This window comes from Myxocyprinus asiaticus, chromosome 7, assembly GCF_019703515.2.
Source record: "Myxocyprinus asiaticus isolate MX2 ecotype Aquarium Trade chromosome 7, UBuf_Myxa_2, whole genome shotgun sequence".
NCBI lineage: Eukaryota > Metazoa > Chordata > Actinopteri > Cypriniformes > Catostomidae > Myxocyprinus > Myxocyprinus asiaticus.
Genome location: NC_059350.1, coordinates 5234183 through 5256790, shown reverse-complemented (window position 1 = coordinate 5256790; position 22608 = coordinate 5234183). Strand labels below are relative to the sequence as shown.

Here is a 22608-nt window from a genome sequence, read left to right as displayed (position 1 = left end):
CTGCAGGCATACTTTTCTTTGAAGTGTCGGAGCATTTGGTTGTAATGAGGGAGGCGCAATTAGCGTCAGTCTTAAGAAATGAGAAGCAGAGGGGTTTTCATGGGAGTGGGCTGGGGGGGCACGATGGAGTTCATTTATCCCGACTGCACGGGCATGTTCTGTGAGGATGGATCTGATGGGGCTCCTGACCACCCCCCCACCCCCCCACCCCAGGGGTCTCTCCAGGGTCGAACTCACTGTTATCAAAACACCATCCATTACACCTCTGACAGCTCCTTCTGGAGACCTGGGTTCTCCTAGACCTACAGGGAATTTCCGTTCTTGCCCGTGAAAAGAAAGGGATGCAGAAAGAAAAATGCTGGAGAGAATGAAAGAGAGGCGAGGTGATTCATCACGGCCAGGCTTTTTTTTTTTTCGTAAACGGAGAAGAGGGGGGCGGTGAGGAGATACAGAGATGAAACTGAGAACCGTTGGACAGAAAAGTCAGGCCTCACTTTGCGATGCACTCAAGACTGTAGCTGAAAACTTAATGAAAATCACAGTAGGCCTGCTGTGGGAACATCTCTCCTAAAATGAAAATCTGTTTTTTGTTAGATTTTTCTGCATTACACCGCATTGGGGAAGCTACTTTGAAACTGTGGCTTGTCAAGCTACAAGTTATTTAGAATTTTAATGAGTTCAAGTACAGTCAAGCTAACCTTTTGAAAAAGTAGTTGGCTACACTACATGCTACAATAAAATAAAATAAATTAACCTAAAAATGTGCTTCATGTGGGAACATCTAAATTAACTGGTTTTATTCAAGTCAAAAATATTATTTAGCAACACTGAATCAACCTTACTGTATTAGGTTACACCAACAAAACAGATTTTAAGGGTGAGATCCGGTAGAAATAGCTTCTTAAGGTAACAACTGCAGGTTACCACTTTTAACAAAATGCTAATAAAAAGTAGTAATCAAAAGTTACTAATTAAAAGCTCTTTAAAGACAACATTAAAGAGCATTTGAATAGATACATTTACACTAAATTCTACTAAAGTCTAAAAAAAGCATAATTTACCTCTCTACTCATTGGAAAAGGTAGCTTGTTTCTGGAAAAGTGACACCACTTTGAAAACAAAAGTTAATTACAATGTAATAAATATTCTAATACTACTACTAATAATAAAAGATTGACACATCTTAAACTTTTTGATAAATAAACCCTCAAACAAAAACAAGAAACAGCTTAGCTGTCATGCTACTGAAAAGTGTAGTTAAATTAGTAGCGTTTCTACTCATTAAGTTCTTCACAGGTCTGTGTTGATAGGGTATAAAATATTAAATAATAATAAAATGCAACTAAGCATCTAATCATGCATTATTAGCATAGCAAAGTAAATAGGCTTATCAACTTAAAAAAAACCTCTTATTTTGTTGACATCAAAATCAAACGTTATGGTATATTCTGCTAATTCATCTTTAAATTGTATTAATAATCATAAAAATATTAATCATATTTATAGACCAGTTTTTGCATAAAAACTGCAGTCCTTGGTGGCCGAAGCTGGAAGTGTTGTTGAAATGTCCAAAGGGTGGCGCCAAAAGCGAGTTGATGTAATACAGTCAACAGGTATGCGTCATTTGTGGCCTAACCCAAACCCCAACCCTAAACCTAACCGTCAGTGAAGTAGTGCGAAAATGCAACCTCCGAATTGCAACCATTGCAACCATTGTTCATGTGAACGTGATTACTCCCTGGTTTCCATGAGACAAGAAACCATGTCTCGGAGATTGCTTGCACAGTCAGTAGCACTACAGGGAAAGGTGAACACATTTGAATTTATTAAAAAATGTCTAATCGGGGATGACGCTTGTCAGTAATTTGGCAGAATGTGGTTGCTTTCAGGGTACATGCACATTCTGTAGCAGCATGACAATTTCCCGCTTGATCATGTTGGTACAATCTAAAGTTTAGACACCTCTTTTGAGTACAATACAGAGATCATCACACACACACACACAGCTGCAGTGGCGGGTGAGGCTGGGTGTGTTTTCAGCTCTTTTTAAGTGCCGTTCACTCTGAATTAGCGGTCATTAGAGCCTTAACAGTTTTACTGCGTCTGTAAACAGCATAATGACCCCACACACACCTTTAACTCTTCATTGAGTTTCACAGAACACACATACCTCCAGCCAGCATGGCTCGCTCGCTCGTAAAGTTACCCACCATTTGCTACCAGAGCTCTCGGCGTGCAACAGGTGTTAAGAGGAGTCGGTCATGGGTGAGGTGTTTATAGTCGCTGCTGTAAAACTGCTGCTCCAGGATCAGTTTTAATACACATCCCTCTTTATTTATGGATCTAGTTGAGGTATATACAGCTGAACTAGGATCAGTTGTTGCCTAATTACAGGTTAAGACCTCCCCTGTCTCTGTATGTATATCCTCTAGGTTTAGAAAAAGGCTTTTGTGGTTGCTAGAGTCGTCACCCCTGGTTACAGGATAGCAATTTGTAATGACTTTGTGGCTTGGTGTCTTAATCCCAGCTGGCAACTCTCTGCTTAGTGCATGGGGTTTCCTTTAGATTTTACAGCTTTGTTCGCCAGTTATAAGATATACGAGGCATTGTTGCTAATACCCTGTTGTTTTGTTGTGGTGCTGCTGCCTGCAAATTTGAACAAAAGTCACTTACAAAAATGTGCCATGGTAATGCCATGTTTTTGTAGGCATGTACCATGGTAATGCCATGGTATTCTTTGAAGCACCTTGGAATACCATGTCAATACCATGGTGTCGCCACATTACTTTGTTTTTGTAAGAGGTGTCTTTTACAGTAATTTGAAATTGCAGCATTAAAAGTTTCAAAAATCTCCAAATTAAATAAATAAATAGTACATTTAAATAAATCATAATTAAATAGTTTCAAACTATTAAATCATTAAATTAATCATTAAATCATTAAATGTGTTCCATGTATTCAATTTTACTAGCTGATTAATAAAATCAACTAGGTTGATTTTCATTCATACACAAGCTTTGCTCTTTTGCTAATTTTCTAAATTTGACTCACTAAGAGTCCGTTCACACAGAACGTGTTCTTGCATTAAAAAAGCTAGACGCAGCACAATGAATGGCACAGCATGTAGGTGTCTCGAGATGCGTTTTTAAAGTTAAAAAAAGTCTTAACTTGACATGAAGTCTTAAAAATGCTGGGCTCATGGCACAAGATGCTAAAATCAGTAAGACGTGATGCAACGGACTTCAAAGATGTTCTTCAAGTACTTGTTGACAAAGAAAAACAGATCCAAAACACAGCAGACGGATGTTTGACATGTCCTGTGTAAATGTCCCTTAGAAATCGATTTTGAAAAGTGACAGCCACTTGTGTTAATTGACGTGCCGATCGCTGTAACCCTGAAAATGAAAAGACGTGAGGATTGGTCAATTAAAAATGGATGGATTTCATTTTGTATTAGTTTATAATGTTTTTAATTATGTATTTAACAATTTATTTAAACTAGTGCTGTCAGTCGATTAAAACTTTAACGCGATTAATCGCATCATTTTTGTAGTTAATCGCGATTAATTGGAGATTTTGAAAGTGTTGAAATTTGACACTATATATACTTATTTTACTGTCATAATGCATTTATTTCCGTCTTAGAAAATAAAACAAAACAAATGTAACAATATAATGCTTTATGAAAATTTTCCAAACAAAGCCTTCCACTGTATAAAGATAGAAATGCTCTAAAATAGCACCAACTGAAGTTACATTAAACATTTCCCAAAGTCTAAGTGGGAGTTTGACTAATAGAAAAAAACTTCTCCAAATAGGTTGCATTTTCATTGTAATGGGCATTAAATCTCTTAAATTCTCATCCTCTACAATATTAATATACCGGCAGATTGTGGCTATCCACTTTCCTACATCATGAATCATGAAGCCGCGTTCATGATTCACGTCGGGCGTCAGCACCAAGTGCCACTATAAACTCCACATGAAAAGCGCTTGAAGACAAAAACGTCTCATTCTGTACTTTTGTGATAGTTAAGACTTGAGGTGATTCTGTGGTAATTAAATTGTGCCTTACATAGGCTGAAATATCCTTGATTTCTATCACTTTATCACTGACACTGAATCACTGTTGTGTGTGTTTGTGGTGTGTGCGTCAGTGTAATGACTCCAGGCGAACACATCGCAAAGTTAATCGCAATTAAGAAAAATTATCGAGTTAAACTTTTGAAATAAATCACATGCATTAATGCGTTAATTTAAAAATTAAAAAAATTATTTAATCATTTAATGTTGAGAATTTGGCTCTGTTTCCAAACAGGTCTCCTGAACACCACACCAGTCTCTATTGGTCAGCCAAACAGTAGTCCCACCCCAAACTCATGCCATTGGTTGAGCCAATGTTGCTGTGTTGGGCTGGTCAGGATGCTCAAACAAACAGAGCAATGTTTTGAAAGCGCCATAGAGCTTTTCATATTAATCTAGGATAGGAAAAAAATCTTAGAACATAAAAATTTCATACTTCACCTCCTAAATGTCCCATATGTTTGCTTTTATCTATAACGTAATTGTTGATGTTTGTGGCTTATAGCACCCATACCCCTCTGAGGAACAGAAGAGGCAGCTGTCTCAGGACACAGGGCTCACCATCCTCCAGGTCAACAACTGGTAAGCTGACTAGACTTGACTAACTGCATCTCACTTCTTTCACAAGTCGAACTCTACCAGCTAATCTAATGTGAAGTATATATTAAATGACAATTTTGTCATTATTTGCTCACCTTCATGTCGTTTCCAAATCCATATACTGTTAATTTTAAAGTTTTGAAGAATCTTAAAGAAGATATTTTCCATATAACAATGCTTCTTATGGTTCAAACACTATAATGACATGGGGGGAGAAAAATCCCAAAAAGTTTTAGCTGGGTCCCAGGAGGATAGTTATCTTCTAATTACCGTACTGGAAAAATCAGCTGTGCTGAAAAAGTATATATACCTGATCTGACCCATAAAACTGACTTTCATTCATCAATGTAGTCAGGTTGATACAGTCATGTCAATTAATGTCTTTGGCTTGAATAAAACCCAGTTAATACATGAAGAACATTTTAAAATGTACATTTTGCCAATCACTGTAAACAATATCTAGACCTCCGGAGCCATTCATAATCAAAGCACAACTAATTAGCATCTTAATTACCAGAGTGAAAGTACATTAGGTGCTCTTCAAAGCCCAACACAAACAGAGCACAGAATGTGCGGTGTGTATGTCCACATTTCCAGAGCACAGAGGAAACAGGTGAGGGAGAGCCAGGGGTGAAAACGAGCTGCTGTCAAATTAAACAGAAATTATCACAGGCAACAGCTGGACTGGTTTATTTAAACATGGAGACATACACACTCATAAAGAGGAACACTGTCCTCTGAATGACCTCACAATACAGTTCTAAAGGAACATTTTATGTCTATGGCATTTGTGTGCGAGTTTCACGTTCAACTGGCTACAAATATCATATGGTGAATAAATATAAACTATCAGATCTATTGGATGTACATTGTAGTCCAAAAGACAACACTGAAAATCTGGAATATGACATGAAAAACATTTTGCACTATTTCTAGGCCACTAATGACAGTTCCATGTTAACTGCTTTGTACAAAAGTTCAGATTTACTTGCTTTCATTAAAGCACACAAGATTTTTTTATCCAGTCAATAAGATCTTCAGTTAAAACACTTTACAATAAGATTCTATTTATTATCATTAGTCCATGCATTAGGTATCATGCACTAATAATGCACAATATTTTTTACAGAGTTTATTCATCTTTGTTAATGTCAATTTATACATTTAAACTTCCATGCATTCATTATTTAATGTTAGTTTATATTGCATTAACTAATGTAAACATATATAACTTTTAATGTTAAAAAGGTACAACACTCCTACTTAAAACGAGCTAATGTAACACAGTTCTTGAAGTTTTTGTTACAACTTAATTTCACTGTGTGCGATCAATTTAAATTTGTAAAATGAATTTAACTTAATCCATTTGCATTGGGACAATGCAAAACAATGTTCATTGGCCATAACCAGGTGCACCAGTATGAAGCAATGAGTAAAAACGGAAAATTAATGTCTTAATATTTGCTTTTTATTGGAGTATTAATACTGTATTTTTTTCTGTTTGTTGTCCCTTTGGGTTTCGTGTCATGTGAGTACATCTATTCCCAAAAATACGATTTTTGAGTGTCACCGCTTTAGACTTTTGGACTCCACTATATGCGAATATATACAGTACACTATATATAAGCAACCTCAATGGCACAGCAGGTTTATTCACTGCTGCATTGTAGAGTAAAGGTACTATGAGTTTCTTTGCTCCCTTGTGCATGAGAAAGGGCCCCAAAATATTTTACTTGCTGCGTAGATTTGTTATGTGTTTGGCGCGCATGTTGGGTTGAGTAAAGAGTGTGTGTGCGTGTGTGTGTGTTTGTAGTGAACAGGCCGAGGCATGAAGCTCGTAAACTCGGTTTCGTGGTGAGAAGGGGGGGTTCAGTGAGGGGTCAGCTTTTAACCCCCTTAAAGAGTGGGACGGGCTCTTCCTCACTAGAGGATACGGCTCTTATCTCTGATTGGTCACCTAACAGGCGGAGTTGAGAGGGATGCTACCCTTCAACAACCTCAAAAAAGCATTTACAATAATACCTGATCTGAATGTTCATATTGTTTTCAACCCATTTTTTTAAGATTAAGTACTGTCTACATTTAATAAGTTAAAGTGGGACCTTGAAAATATTAAGTAAATTCTATATTTGTACTCAATTCAAACATGTTCAAATTAATATTTTACAGTAAAATTACACTGGAAAAAAAGATTTTGTGGTGAAGTAACAATAGCAAAAAACGATTAAGTACTTTCTACAGTACGTTGAATAAGTTAAAGCATGAACTTGAAAATATTAAGTAAATTCTATATTTGTACTCAATTCAAACATGTTCAAATTAATATTTTACAGTAAAATTACACTGAAAAATATATTTTGTGGTGAAGTAACAATAGCAAAAAAAGATTAAGTACTTTCCACAGTAAGTTGAATAAGTTTAAGCATGAACTTGAAAATATTAAGTAAATTCTATATTTGTACTCAATTCAAACATGTTAAAATTAATATTTTACAGTAAAATTGCACTGAAAAATATATTTTGTGGTGAAGTAACAATAGCAAAAAAAAGATTAAGTACTTTCTGCAGTACGTTGAATAAGTTAAAGTGTAAACTTGAAAATATTAAGTAAATTCTATATTTGTACTCAATTCAAACATGTTAAAATTAATATTTTACAGTAAAATTACACTGAAAAATATATTTTGTGGTGAAGTAACAATAGCAAAAAAAGATTAAGTTCTTTCTACAGTACATTGAATAAGTTAAAGCGTAAACTTGAAAATATGAAGTAAATTCTATATTTGTACTCAATTCAAACATGAATGCTCTACCTAATAAGTAAATATTATTTATGATTTCTTATTATATTTACAATGCATTGTCATGTATCAACCCTAAAGTAGAAAACCTTGTCATATTCATTTTCTAATTTAAGTACATTTCACAGCAAATAAACAAATAAATAAAATAAGTAAATGTTACTTAACTTTTCGAAGCCGGTGTTCACAGCATGCACTGAGTTTGAATAATTAATGAGCTTACATGGTTTCACTGTTTGCAAGTTTATCTACACGGCTTGTTTCGTAACGAATTCATTTTCTGCTCAAAATTACCCATTCAAGATCAAAAAGCCCGTGGAAAGCTTCTGTATGTCATGTGGTACAAGATTAAACAAGTCTTTATAAGGAAAGAACAAAATGTCAAATGTTTTAATAAAATGCTTATTTAAAGGTTATTAAGTTTATTTACGTACCATGTACATCAGATTGTAAGTCAAAGTTACAATATTAACTGAAATGTTTAACTTACTCATTTTAATTAATATTATGTCATGAGGTTAAATAGATTTTACTTAATTTTATACCATTAAGATTTACTTAGAAAAACTGTGTGCAAAAACGTAATTTTTATTTAAAAAATAATAATTATTATATTTTACTAGTAATTTTTTCAGTGTATCTGTATTGTTTTCTTAAATTAATATATAATTGTTTTACTGGAAAATTGGAAAAAAACAAATTCTGTTAAAAAATTATTTCATCTGACACACTGAATAGGAAATTTGACAAATTTGATTTCTAGATGTTTCAAATGTCTCTGTTTTCATGCTCTCAGCAGCCAATAATTCACCACACAAAACACATTGTGGTCGGCACAAACCATGTTTATCCTTGTTGCAAGTGAACCCGTATTTAATGTAGTCTGGGTCATAGTTTTGTTCATGGTTTTCGAGTATGATTTAGTCCTTGTTAGAGTCTATGTAATTTGACTGGCTTCTACTAAATGATAGATGAATTTGTGCCAGAATACCAGTTCCCACTCTTTTTGACTTTCCATGATGTTTCCAGTCGCTTGTGATTACTGGAAAAGGTTTTTAAAAAATAATTTTAATTCAGACGACTTGATAAGGATTCATTTTTAGACTGATTCGTCTGATTCATTGAAAAGAATTCCATGAACTTTTCAGTTGTTTGTGATTATAGAAAAGTATTTAAAAAACAAACAAACATTGTAAGACAGATTGGCTAATGAATCATTCAGATCAGTTTGTGAAGTGATTTGTGGAACTGACTCAAAGAGTGATTCACTAACATACCAGACATTACTATGGCTTGCGAGCAAGTTTTATTCTACACAAGATATATACAGTATAAAGCAAAATATTTCAGAGCAAAATGTAACTAGAAAAATTGCGTATTCACACATTTCAATGACTTTTCTATGACTTTTAGTATTTTATACATTTTCTTGACTTTCCAGGCTTGAAAAATACAATTTTAAAATTGATATTTCTTGATATTTCCAGATTTTCCATGACTGTGGGAACCCTTATTTTAAAAATTGATTGATGTCAAAGAGATAATTATTTTAAAAATTATTGTTCTGATTTGATCAAAAGTGGTAATTGAGAACCACTTTTCTAATGTAAAGAACCATCATATGTTCTTCAACGTTTCAGATCCTGGCACCTCTTGCTGTATGTATAATTCACTTCCTATAAATTAAAAGTGGAACATCCCCTGCTTTGTGAAGGTTAAAATGGAAGCAAAGCACCTGGGGTGTCGCAGAGCAGTCATTAATCATGTGCTGACTTGTGCCCTGGCACTCAGCGGTCAGAGGTCACGGGGAATTTTTTAGGCTGAGAAAGAGCAGAGCTGCGTTGCTGCCCGGGGTGTGAGGTCACTGAGTCAGGGGGTGAAAGGTCAAGCATTGCATGGGAATAAAAGCAGAAAGCACTGAAGTTCTTGTGAACTGTGGAAAAGGTTTATATATGTTCTGTGATAAAAATAAACTCGATTTGTACATTTTCTGAAGAAAATGTGAGTAGTGCTTGTCTGAGCCACGAAGCTAGAATGTTGCAACGCGGTTGCTAGGGTGTTCTAGATGGTTGCTAGGTTGTTGCTTACTAGCCCATGTCAAAAAAGCTCACTTCCAAGTCTCTATGAAATTCTAGTCCATATGGATAATTTTTCATTTTTAACCTCTTCAACTCTGTGGATCTAAAAGGGGATGCTATGTCGCAAAAAAAGTTTAAGCTTAAAATGTTCAAGTCTCCAAATACTTAAATCAGGAGTATGCGGTATCGTTTGAAAGCTTAGAATCTGAACTTTTCATATATAACCATCACTTCTGCATGCTACATAAAAATGACAAAATATGGCCTGAAAAAATTCGCTTCGCAAATCAGTGCCACCTAGAGGTCATGTGGTAGAAATATTAATATGAATAAAAACGTTTTTCAAATAGCATGTAAATAGACAAGTCAAATATCAAATGAAAGCTAATATTAGGTTACAATACAGTTTATTCTGTTGCTCTAATACCACAGTTCGAAAGATTTTCAAAAGAATCACAAATTGAAATATGATTTCTGTAAGACATCAAATACAAACGTCTCTTTTCTGCGCCGATCACTGCTGCTGTAAGCCCCAAATAGCTAAAAACTTTATATCTGCTTTTACCTAAGGCATTTTTTTAAAAAATTAGCCATTTTTTACTTGTCTGTGAGCTTGCTTGTCTGAATAATCCAATATTATATCTTAGATGTCCAGAACAAAATATGCAGTTGTAACGGGTAAGGATGGGCGGGAACCGGCTGAGCAATCAGCAAAACTTTTAATGACTTAAATCAACTTAAACACACAGACAAACACACACACAGCGGCCACGTGTCTCTCTCTCTCTCTCTCTCTCTCTCTCTCTCTCTCTCTCTCTCTCTCTCAAACTGGTGCATCCGGCTGGTCTTTATTCCACTCCTGGCTGATTAGAACAATCAGGACCGGCCGTGTGTCCTCATGGCCCAGCCACGCCCTCCTCCTCGTCACATTCCTCCACCATCCGACTCAGGCTGGGGAAACCTCCAGCATGACATACTTCCCTCCCCACCCTTCCTGGAAGGGAGGTATTTCCCTTCCAGTCTTCCTTCTGCCGGCAGGTCTTCCCTGCCTCTCTGGAGCCCTGGGAGAGACGAGGGGAGGGAGAGGGAAAGAGCGAGGGGAGAGACAGAGAGAGAGAGAGGAGAGAGAGAGAGAAAAACTCGCTCGCCGGTCCCTGGACACACTGTCACCTGGTCCTCAGCTACTCCTCCACCCTCTGGCAGACGACAGCCGCTCCTTCCCTGGTGAATGACAGCGAGTCCTCCAATTCCTGGCGGATAGAACGGTTCCTCCCCTTCCTGGCGGACAGCAACGGTTCCTCTGACTCCTGCCGGCCGGCAGCGACTCCTCCGTCCCCTGGTGGATGGCCGTGACTCCTACCCTGGAGGACAGCAGTGTCGAGGCCTCCATGACAGTGCATCCCTCCTCCTTTCTGGGTTTCGGCACCAATGTAACGGGTAATCATGGGCAAGGAGGCGGCGGGAACCGGCTGAGCATGCAACGAAACTTTTAATGACATAAATAAACTTAAATCAACTTAAACACACAGTGGCCACATGTGTCTATCTCTCTCTCGAATTGGCACCTCCGGCTCATCTTTATCCCCCTCCCGGCTGATTAGAATAATTCAGGGCCGGGTGTGCATCCTCACGGCCCAGCCATGCCCTCCTCCTCATCACAGCAGTCCAGCAGGTGAAGCATGCTAAACAAACATTGAAAATATATGTTATCGACTATTGAGGATACAATTTTCTATCATCGGGGAGGGTCTCAGCTTTCTAATGACACCTAGACTGAGCTTCTAGTCCACTCAGAGGCCGAGATATTCAATGAAACAATGGTGGTGGTGCATGAACTGAAAATTAGACTGAATGTCTATGGACGAGCACATCTGTGAGGGCTAAAATGCATTAGAGCACCACCTACATTTCCAATCGGCATTTTGTGATGGCATGTGATAGAGGAAAAATACTTGCTGCCATCTAATAGAATAAAATAAGACTTTTTGGAGGGAGATGGAGTGAACAGAACCAGAATTACATGCTTACAAAGTTAGAGGTTTCTGAAAAAAATAGACAAATTTTTGGCAATTAGCCCACGGTATGTGTAAAGGGTGAGCTTTAACATTTGAGTGTGAAAAACTGCAGACGGTAGCCCAAAAATACCCCAGAGTTAATTTTATACAGTTCAGTACTTAAGGTTAGGGGTTTGTACAAACCTCTAACCCAAAGTTACTGTAGCAAGCACCACTAATAAGGAATTGTTTGCTTTTATTTTTTTAATGTTTATATTTTTTGTACTATTTTCATCTCTATTCTGTCCTCTGCTACTTCAGGTTTATCAATGCCAGGAGAAGGATTGTCCAACCAATGATCGACCAGTCAAACCGTGCAGGCAAGTGCCTTGTAAACGTACTGAGATCATTTTTGTTGAACTCTGAGAACTTACACACTAAGCAGTATCGATCAGCAAGGGGCCGTTCACACAGAACGTATTCCTGCATTCTTCTGCATTCTTTTTTAATTGTTTGATTATATTTGTCTACGTAAAGATGTGTCAGACGATGCCTTTAGACCTTTTTGCTTTGCATCTTGCAGTTTTTTCAGCATCTTGTGCCATGAGCACTGCATTTTTAAGATAGTGTGTCACAATGTTGCACATGCAGCACAATGAATCAATGTCAGTTGTAAAACAATGGACCAATCAGATGAATCTGGGGGCGGGATAAAAATCTCAAGTGTTGTGCACTGGTTACGGAAGTTAAAATCTCATTAATTTGAAGAAATAGACATATTTAAGTCTCCCTACACTTTGCAACAACTTACATTCTTGTTTATATCTGAATAATTTGCAAAAAACTTCAAATATATTGAATTTTATACTTCAATGTACTTCAATTATACTTACAAATCAATTAATTTAAATAAAAAGTAAATTTTTATTTTTTATTTATTTAATTAAGTTAAATAAAAAATTTTATGTTGTACCAATGTATAAAAAAAAAATGTAGGTACACACAATCATAATTGTATAAAAAAAAAAAAAAAAAAAAAAAGTACACTGACAGACTTCACACCTTGTGGTACAGTTTATTGTTTTTTTTGTGAAAGCAAACTATTACTGATATTTCTCTATAGAACTAAAAGTTCTCTATAGAACTATTTGCTGGGGGAAAAAATTATAGTAAAACATTTATGGGAAAATAGTTTTGCAACCAAATTATCAGTACAAGTACATATATGTTTTCTGTTTGGTTTCACTGTGTTCCGTCTTGCTATTTTTAAATGCAATAACGCATACTGTGTGAACGCCCCCCTAAAAAGGGTTTCAGGATGAATTACTCAAACTCAGCCTTATCCATCACACACACACCCCTCTGAGCTTAGTATGAAGTGTGAGGCGTGCAGGTCTGGTGCGATTAAAGGGTTGAAGTTCGCAGTGGGACTCAAAGACAATTGTTGAGTACAAACGGATGCTAGCACGTGTTTTAGAATTTCCCCAGCAACACTACAGCATGCAAACAGGCTGTTTTTGGTACTGTACCTTTAAGACTTCTATTTGTAAACAGTCTCTATTATGATTAGCTACATTCTGCATACCTACCTAGTCCACTAGACTTTGAATTATGTGAAATCTTCTGAGGATACTCATGTAGCGCTGTTTCTATTTACACATTTTCATGGGGAAGCTATGGGCTATTCCATGTAGTTATGGGTGTCATTCTTAACTGTCTCTTGCGTAATATATGTATATATGTTTATATGTGTGTGCAGTAGGTCATGGTGGCCCATACACTCCTGATGGTCAGCCAATGGGAGGTTTCGTTATGGATGGACAGTCACACATGGGCATCAGACCACCAGGTATATCAACCCCCTGTCTGAGTGTTTACATGTATGAGGTAGAAGAAAAACAAAAACAGGATTCTCACAGAACCTGTCAAGAACTTGTCTGGGTCATATTTGACCCCCAAAACAAAAGAATTAATAAAATTTATTTTAACTTTTACTTTAAATGATGTTTATTATCATATCATTAAGATGTTTTGCATTGTTATTGGCGTGAACTTTAAAGGAATGTTCTGGGTTCAATACAAGTTAAGGTCAGTCGACAGCATTTGTGGCATAATGTTGATTACCACATTTTTTTTTTAATTTTTTTATTTATTAAAACAAAAACAAAGCAAAAATAGCAGTTATAGTAAGGCTCTTACAATGGGAGTGAATGGGGCTAATCATTAAACACTAAAACACACACAGCTTCAAAAGCATAGCTATAAGACATAAACAAATTGTGCTGCGTCTTAAATCTGTCCTTTCCGTGCAAACACGCCTCCTTTCTATGTATATTAGGCCTGTTATAGATTGCGCTTTATTCAACAAAAATGCCTGACGCAGTTTACATCGCGCTATTACCGCCAGATGAAAGTAGGCAGTAAAATGAATTTGATCTAAAAGAGAGGTTAGTGTACATTTTCTGTTGATCATATTAGCAGTAATTCATCAAATAATTATCAAATAATAGAGAAGAGCGTTATAACATGGCATATATCCAGATGCGCGGTGTAGTCAAGCGCACTTTTGGCATGTTAATGGCATGTTGGCATTGGATATACCCTTACACAGATAAGGATTGTAAGCGGTTTTATCACACTAAAATCATGTTAACACGTCAAATGTTTTGTTTCATGGCTATACTTTTGAAACAATGTGTATTTTTACGTTTATGGACTGGCCCCATTCACTTCTGTTGTGACTGCCTCACTGTAAACCCTAATGTTGTCATTACTGGAAAAATTAAGTTGTCTTAATTTCATTTACTTGAAATGTCAAGTTTTGGGCTCATAACTCAAATATCTATGTTCATTGAACTTATTTTTCTTAAAAACCCATATACTTGGGGGCCTGGGTAGCTCAGCGTGGGGGCTGACTACAACCCCTGGAGTTGCGAGTTCGAACCCAGGGTGTGCTGAGTGACTCCAGCCAGGTCTCCTAAGCAACCAAATTGGCCCGGTTGCTAGGGAGGGTAGAGTCACATGGGGTAACCTCCTTGTGGTCACGATTAGTGGTTCTCGCTCTCAATGGGGCATGTGGTAAGTTGCACGTGGATCGCGGAGAGTAGCATGAGCCTCCACATGCTGTGAGTCTCCGCGGTGTCATGCACAATGAGCCACGTGATAAAATGTGTGGATTGACGGTCTCAGAAGCGGAGGCAACTGAGACTTGTCCTCCGCCACCCGGATTGAGGTGAGTAACCGCACCACCACGAGGACCTACTAAGTAGTGGGAATTGGGCATGCAAAATTGGGGAGAAAAGTGGATATAAAAAATAAATAAAAATAAAAACAAATAGACTAAGATTTTAAGTGTTAATAACTCAAAGGATTGAGTACAAAAATGAGGCTGTGTGGAATACCCAAAATCCTTTGCGCTTGAATTATTTAACTTAGTTTCCTTTGTAAAAGTAAACTTGTGGAGGCATTAAATAGTTGTTAATAAGAATTCATAGAGGTTTTAGCTCTTTTGCAGTATAATTTATGTTGTTTTGTTGCAAATCCTGTAGTTGTTTCGTGTGATGTCACCATTAGGGTGATTTGTGTTCCATTTGGTCAAGACTCTGTAAACTCTATCTCAGTTCTCCTTGTCCATGTACAACTGAAGTGCAGACATATATGCATTTCTGTGTAGAATTAAGTTTATTTTATGATTCAACAAGAATCAGTTATAATAATCTTTATTTAAGCGGTGTTATTGTATGACTTATATTTTGAGTCCATTTAACTAAAATTAAGTAGAAACAACAATATTTCAATAGCGAATTTTAGTTTAGTCTACTTGCATTTAATTACCTTAACTTAAATAGTTAAGTTCATTCTATATAAACACCAAGTTACGTGAACTTAATTACACAAGTTTTGGAGACGCCATTACTCAGTTCAATTGAGGGAACGAGTAAACTCAACTTATTTGGGTTTTCGGTGTACTGTAGCCGCGGTATTTGCTTTTTTTTTTCTTTTTAAAAAATAAATAAATAAATGAGGGGCAAGTCGAACATTACGCCACAAATACTGTCGACTAAGCTAACTTTGTATTAAACCCGGAACATTCCTTTAAGCACATTTTTCCCCTCAATTCTCATTACGGTAAACCAAAAAACTATTATATAATTTGAATTGAAATTTTTTTATATATTATGGTAGTATTTGTCATACTGCCTGTAATGTATTCTGATTTGGAAATAAAAATTATTCTGATCATTTTTAATTTGATAAAGTAAAAAAATAACTGTAATCAGAATAAAAAGACTTAAAAAGTCAATTACAGCATTTGTTTCAGGACATTATTTTCATAATTGTCATGAAAATAATGTGACAATGCTAACAATCTTGATTGTCCTAAATAAAGGCTTCATTTTCTGTATGTAAAATATTTTTTTCAATGTCTTTATGAGATTCACGCAAATTCTGAGGTAATACATGAGTTTCATTAAAGTCTCTTTTTCTCAGCAGCTCTGGGTGGTCTTGGGGGAGTGAATATGGGGCTGGAGAGTCAGTGGCACTACATGTAAACAATCTCTCCTGCCATCCTGCTGAACACAGCAAACAAGAGGTACGTTTCTGCACAAGGACGAGAGCAGAGACAGAGGCATGTGTGTGTGTATGACATACAGAGAGAGAGACTGGACAAGGGCATTGCCAGTCATTGGTTTGTTAGTCTTTCGGTAGGAACTCTCTCGCTCTGATATTACACCAGCTCTGGTGTCCACAGAAACAATACAACTGTCATGTCATGAAGTGCTGCTTATGCCAACACTATCTTCACCACCCATGTGAAAACAACTCTTAGGGGCTGTTCACAAAGGACAGTTCTTGCATATATTTGAATTGTTGGTCTAGGTGAACGTGCCAACGGACATCTTTGGCTGTTACGATGTGTCCAGCGAGTTTTTGACAACACTGTGTCAATTCAAAGTAGTTTAACTTTCAACATGCAGCACAACGGATCAATATCAGTTTTAAAGCAATGGGCCAATCAGATCATTCTGGGGGCAGAATAAACATATTTACCTATGAACACGTGCATCAAGTGTTTATATTAGTCGTGTTTGGGAGTTAAAGGAATATTCCGTGTTCAAAACAAGTTAAGCTCAATCGACAGCTTTTGTAGCATAATGTTGATTACCCTCAAAAATATTTCTGACTCGCCCCTCAATCATTTAAAAATAAGCAAACATCGGCGTTACAGTAAGGCTTAAACAGTGCTGGAGTTACTTAAAAATACTAATCCACTACAAATGACTAATTATTTCTCTAAAATTGTAATCAGATTACTTTACTAATTACTTGTTGTCAGTAACTGTAATCTGATTACAAGAATTTAAAATGTAATGTATTACAGTACATTTTGACTTAAAAGTAATTAGATTACAGTAATTAATTTTTAATTGGATTACACCAAACACTGCATAAACATTATATGTGTTAACATGATTTTAGTATGATAAAATCTATTATAAGGTTGCGTCGTCCTGCACAAAAGTTATTGGATAGGCATATAAGGATAGTAAGTCTTTATGGCAATACTTTTGAAACAGTGAGTATTTTAATGTTTACAGACTCTCCCCATTCACTTTCATTGCAAACGCCTTATTGTAACCGCCGTTTTTGCTTTTTTTAAATAACCAATTGAAAATAATTTTTGTGATAATTAACATTATGCTACTAATGCTGTCAATTGAACCTGGAATATTTATTTTAGGCACCAATAAACATGGCTACCGTTTTGTTCCGCCTAGCTGTTCTTTATGCATCCTGTGTGAACGCCCCCTCCAGCAGATTGACATCCTTCATTCTTTCATTTCTTTGCATTTGTTCAACTTTAGTCTCTTTTTAAAAATGTTCTTCATGGTTTAATAGCTCACAATAACAGTTCTCATTACTGCAAAAGACTTCATGAGGCACCGCAGAGCGGCTCTGATTAATTAGTCACTCTGATTACTCAGTGGAGACAGTTTATGACATCGGAATTAGTTAATGTCTCAACTCATAGGAAAAGATAAAGATGAAAGGGCCTGTTTTGGCAGAAACGTCAACAGAATTGATTTGTGACTATACACTGTCGCCACTAGTGTTTTCCTCATACATGATTTAACCTCTTTTTGATTACAGCGTCAGGCGTTTTGGTCCTTTGAAAGGATTGGTCCTCCGCTCATGAGTTTCCGATGGATTGGGAACTACTTGCACCACTATACAGTAAATTGCCTATCGTCAACGGTACAAACACCCTCAAGAAACTCCTACAGCTTTACTCTCGGAAATTCCTAGAGGCGCCGTCCTCGCAACACAGACAGTTTCAGCACGCTTCGAGAGCCCTCTCATTCAACATGACAGCCTGGACTCGTGTTTCATGTGATGGGCAGATCAACCGTATCAGTGAAGAGAAACAATGATATAGAAAACAAATGCCTCAACACCTGGACATACCTCCTCTGGGCCAGGAGGTTCTTTAATGTGACCTCTCACCTGGAACCAGGTGATTGTTCCAGTGGCCTTAAAGGTCAAAACAAAAGTCTTGTGTTTCAACTAAAGTGCCACCTGAAATGAAGAGTCATTTATTCAGAAACACAAAAGACGTGTTTTTCTGCTGTAGGCGTCACACCAGCAAACATCTACGTCACTTGCAGACATCTACGACAGTTTGCGATCTAAAGAGGGAGGATCGTCAAGATCTTTGTTGAATGTCTGTGCAAAGAAATTGAATACACTGCAAATATTTCTTAATCAGTATTTCTGACTTATTTTTCAGTAAAAATATCTAAATACCCCCCAAGATACATTTACTTGAGAAGCTAAATTATTATACTGTAGAATAAAAAATGTATCTTGAATTACTGTAATTCCTTGAATAAAGTTTTTTTTTTTTTTTTTTTTTTTTACCCCATTGGCAACACTGGCAAAGCTTTTTCCCCCCTTGTTTTAAGCATAACACTCACTAACTTTTGTTAGATTTATGCTTAAAACAAGAAATCACAATTTGCCAATGGGGCAAGAAAATAAACTTTAGAGTTTCTTGTCAATTTTGCTTCTTAGGTAAATTGTTGTGTAAGATATTATATTTTGGATATTTTTAAGATGCAAAATTGTGAGATATTGTAAGACTTGTTTTCAGAGAATGTCTCTTGAATTATTTTTCTTACCCCATTTGTAAAGTTGGCAGAGTTTTTTCTTGTTTTAAGTATAAACCTCTCAAAATTTAGTTTGATTTAAATGCTTAAAACAAGAAAACACATATGAAAAATTCACTTAATTCAAGATATATTGTCTGCAAAATTTAGTTTTATTATCTTACACAATTTAGCTTCTTAAGTACACCCAAAAAATAGTTTTAAGATTCACGCATTTCAATTTCATAACAATTTCGCATCAAATTAAATTGCGTAATCTTTGACTAAATAAAATAAAACAAACTAAATATTTTCAATTTTATTCATTTAATTTGGATAAAAATGTATTGAATTTGATGGAATTTTGAAATGCATAAATCTCAAAAATAGGCTAAAATATTGTTTGAAGTCAAAATGTGTCTTGTTTTAAGAATGTTTACATATTATTACTGAAAAACAAGACACAAATACTGATTAAGATGCTTTTTTTTTTCTTCTTCTTTTTTTGGCAGTGCATACAAACTCAGTAAATGTATATAATGCTGCTGTATGTGTCAAACATGATACAAGGCTCATAAACTTTGGTTTTGCCCAGTGAATACAACTAAATGTTTCTCATACTCCATTGATTTACTGCAGTATAAATGCGCTCAGATTCATTTGGACAGTCTGGAGATGACGAGACTTTGAAAGGTACTAATAATTGTTCATGTTCTGGATTTGACTGACTTGAGCTGAGATGTATTTTCACACTATGTGTGTGTGTGTGTGTGTGTGTGTGTGTGTGTGTATCATTATTGTTGTGTATAGGTGGTTTTGTGAAGATCTGCTCTGATTCCTTTGTTATGTTCAGAATGGATTACTCACTTACTGCATACTTGTTTAAGATAGTATGCGGCACAGTATGCAATATGCAACATTAAACATTTCAAACAGTAGTATGTTACAATGTTGTCACTTAACCTAACTAATTTGCAGGCTTAGTAATCAAGTGGCATCCAGTTATCATCACCCAAATAAATATGTTTCTTTTTCATTTTGAATCAAGTTTTGTGACTAAACATCTTAACTCTTGGAAATCCAATCAAATAATGTGTTAAAAAATCACCGTTTATATTACTTCTGGAGCGACTGCATGTGTGGAGGATGCTCTGGTTTATACTGCACATTTGTGTTCAGGCAAATGTATTCAGTCATTTCATCCATTCAGAATTTTTTTAGTGCACAGTATACTGTATATATTATATACTGCAGACATAGTACAAGTAGTATGGGAGTATCCTATGCAAGTCTGAACGAATATAGCCCATGCTGTCTGAGATGGTATGCATCGCCCTTTATAGGACACAAGAGGTACTGCTGGCTCTGGCTGTATATACATGTTTGGATCATGTGGTTAAACTGGAAATTTCCTCAACAGCTGGCATAAACTAATGTCTAGTCCATTTCCAAACATAATTACAGACGTATCTAAACATCAAGTGATGTCTCGTCTGAAATTATCTATTAAAAAAAAATAAAAAAATGAATTGGATCTATATTTCCGTGGATTGAAGGGGATAAGAATTAGCACAGAAAATAAGTATGACAGAGAGAAAGCGGTTTATGAACATGGGTTGTTAGGCAATAAACCACAAGGCACAAGAGTGATGGTCAGTAGTTAAAACGTCTGCACTCTTAGTTTTAATACTTGATTTTTGTCTTAATTCACTTTCCTGTTTAAAGCCAAAACCAAAACAAATCCAGCAACATCTCACCAGAGGAGAATTTTGAAGCTAATCCAAAACCGTGTTTACAATTCTGGCAAACTGTTTTATGTTGAGATATTTTACTCTTCCAGTAAGACTGCAGCAGCTTTTCTGTTTGCATTATGGGTGTATGTTTTAGATCAGTTCTTTGCAAAGGTTATACAGTTCCTACAGACCTTCAACTTACCAAGAGTGTACAAGTACAGTATTCTCATTTTCACAGTGCGGGTGAATCAGAAATTATATTTTGCATGAGGGAAATTAAGCCAGTTTTTGGACTATTACATTTTTATGCATTGTGACATTATTTTGATGACAAAATATTTTTACCTCAAAACCGATAAGATCGCTTCAGAAGACATGGATTAAACCACTGGAGTTGTGTAGATTACCTTTATGAGCTTTTTGAAGCATCAAAGTTTTGGACCCCATTCACTTCCATTGTATGGACCTACAGAGCTGAGATATTCTTCTAAAAATCATAATTTGAGTTCTGCAGAAGAAAGAAAGTCATACACATCTGGGATGGCATGAGGTTGAGTAAATGATAAGAGAATTTTCATTTTTGGGGTGAACTATCCCTTTAACATGTATATTGTTTACGTCTTTTTGCTACTTTTAAACAGAGAGTATTTTAATGTTTACGAACTGGCTCCATTCTTTTCCATTGTGAGTGCCTCACTGTAACCTGGATTAAAGAAAAAAAAAGTTTTGTTGTGGCAATCAACATTTCGTGACAAATGTTGTCGATTGAGCTTAACTTGTATTGAACCTGGAATATTCCTTTAAGCAAATATACACATTCTTATTTCGTGGTGAAATATGACCCACGCACTAATCATGTCCTTGAGTTGGCTGTTTTTAAGGATTAAGAGTAATGTAAATTTAAATGTAAAGTGACATCCTTGATCCTCAGCTTTATAAGGCAGCTATGCATTATAAACACATGCACCATACTATGTAGTTTTAACTATTTAAATCATGCATATAATGAGGGTTGTCCACAATCTACAGGAAACGAGGGGATTGAATATCTCTCTGGATCTCTTTCAGTTCGAGGGCAAAAAATGAAACGAAAAGAGAGAGAGAGACACAACACATACACAGACTGGTGTCGGGTTGTCCTGTGAAAGCATGTAACTGGACAGGAAGTTGATCTTGTTTAAAGCAGACACTGGGTTCATTTACCAAAAACACAGACTTCAGTGAACCCGGCCATGAGTTTTGATTATCTGTTGGGCTTTAATGGAACACAGTGAAGGACATAATTTGGGATCATGAATATTAATTGGCCACATCATGTTTTTCATGGTGAAGTCTGTAAACTGTGACTCTAAAAGGCTGTGCTGGGTTAACGTCTTTTTCAAGTTTGAAACATACTCTACACAAGTAAGTGAACACAGATGCTTAGCTACTCAAGATCGATTTTGTGCGTCGTTGTGTTCCAAAATGTGACAGACCACAATTCATAACGCAACACAAGTATGCGTCACATTCTCAACACTGCCGCAAGAGGCGCTATTGTGGACACTGGTGTGTACTGTCCGCTTCTGTAGGGTTTTCGCTGTCAAGCAGGGCAGAATTAACCATATGGGCAATTGGGGATGTGCCCAGGGGCACCATGTCCAAGGGGGCACCACGCGACGGCATTTGTAAAATTTTATAAGGTCCGTTTTTAATTTAATGGTTATTAAAGTTTTTCAGTATCATTAATCAGGTGTAAATTATTATCCAGAGGTTCAGACCGCTTCCAAAACAGAGCGTAGATGGCGGTATCACATGGTACATGTTCCATTTGTCAGTGCTGGAAAGGATGGGCCAATCACAGTCGTTTATTAATGGAAGGGGATTTTATTAATGCTTTTATAGATCCTGCTAAGGCGGATGTACATTCATAGGTATTAATCCTTGCAATTATCAGTTTTTATTAAAAAATTACTATCCAGTGTATAAATGTCTCCAATGAGATATAAAACGCTGTAAGATTTTATAGCCGAAACAGCGCGAGATTGCGCTGTCACGTGATACATGTTCCTTTCTCAGCACTGAAAAGGATGGACCAATCACAGTTGTTTATACTTGATAATCTTTTTTTTTTATTTTATTATTTTTCCTCTTTTCTCCCAATTTTGGAATGCCAATTCCCACTACTTAGT

The 22608-nt window shown here is 36.2% G+C and overlaps 1 protein-coding gene across 4 annotated transcripts in view; it reads left to right on the top strand.

Moving 5' to 3' along the window:
• The window catches only part of LOC127443790 (homeobox protein Meis1-like), a 31936-nt gene extending 12196 nt beyond the window's left edge, over positions 1-19740 (top strand). The window contains exons 9-13 of one of the 4 annotated variants that reach the window (XM_051702694.1): positions 4589-4665; positions 11878-11936; positions 13319-13405; positions 16051-16150; positions 17710-19740. In XM_051702694.1, the coding sequence (XP_051558654.1) occupies positions 4589-4665; positions 11878-11936; positions 13319-13405; positions 16051-16109 (282 nt within the window). In that variant the 3' untranslated portion in view covers positions 16110-16150; positions 17710-19740. Of the gene's footprint in view, positions 1-4588; positions 4666-11877; positions 11937-13315; positions 13406-16047; positions 16151-17709 lie in introns of all 4 variants that reach the window. The other 3 variants (XM_051702693.1, XM_051702692.1, XM_051702691.1) reach the window with 3 other exon arrangements.
• Positions 19741-22608: the final 2868 nt, after the last annotated feature.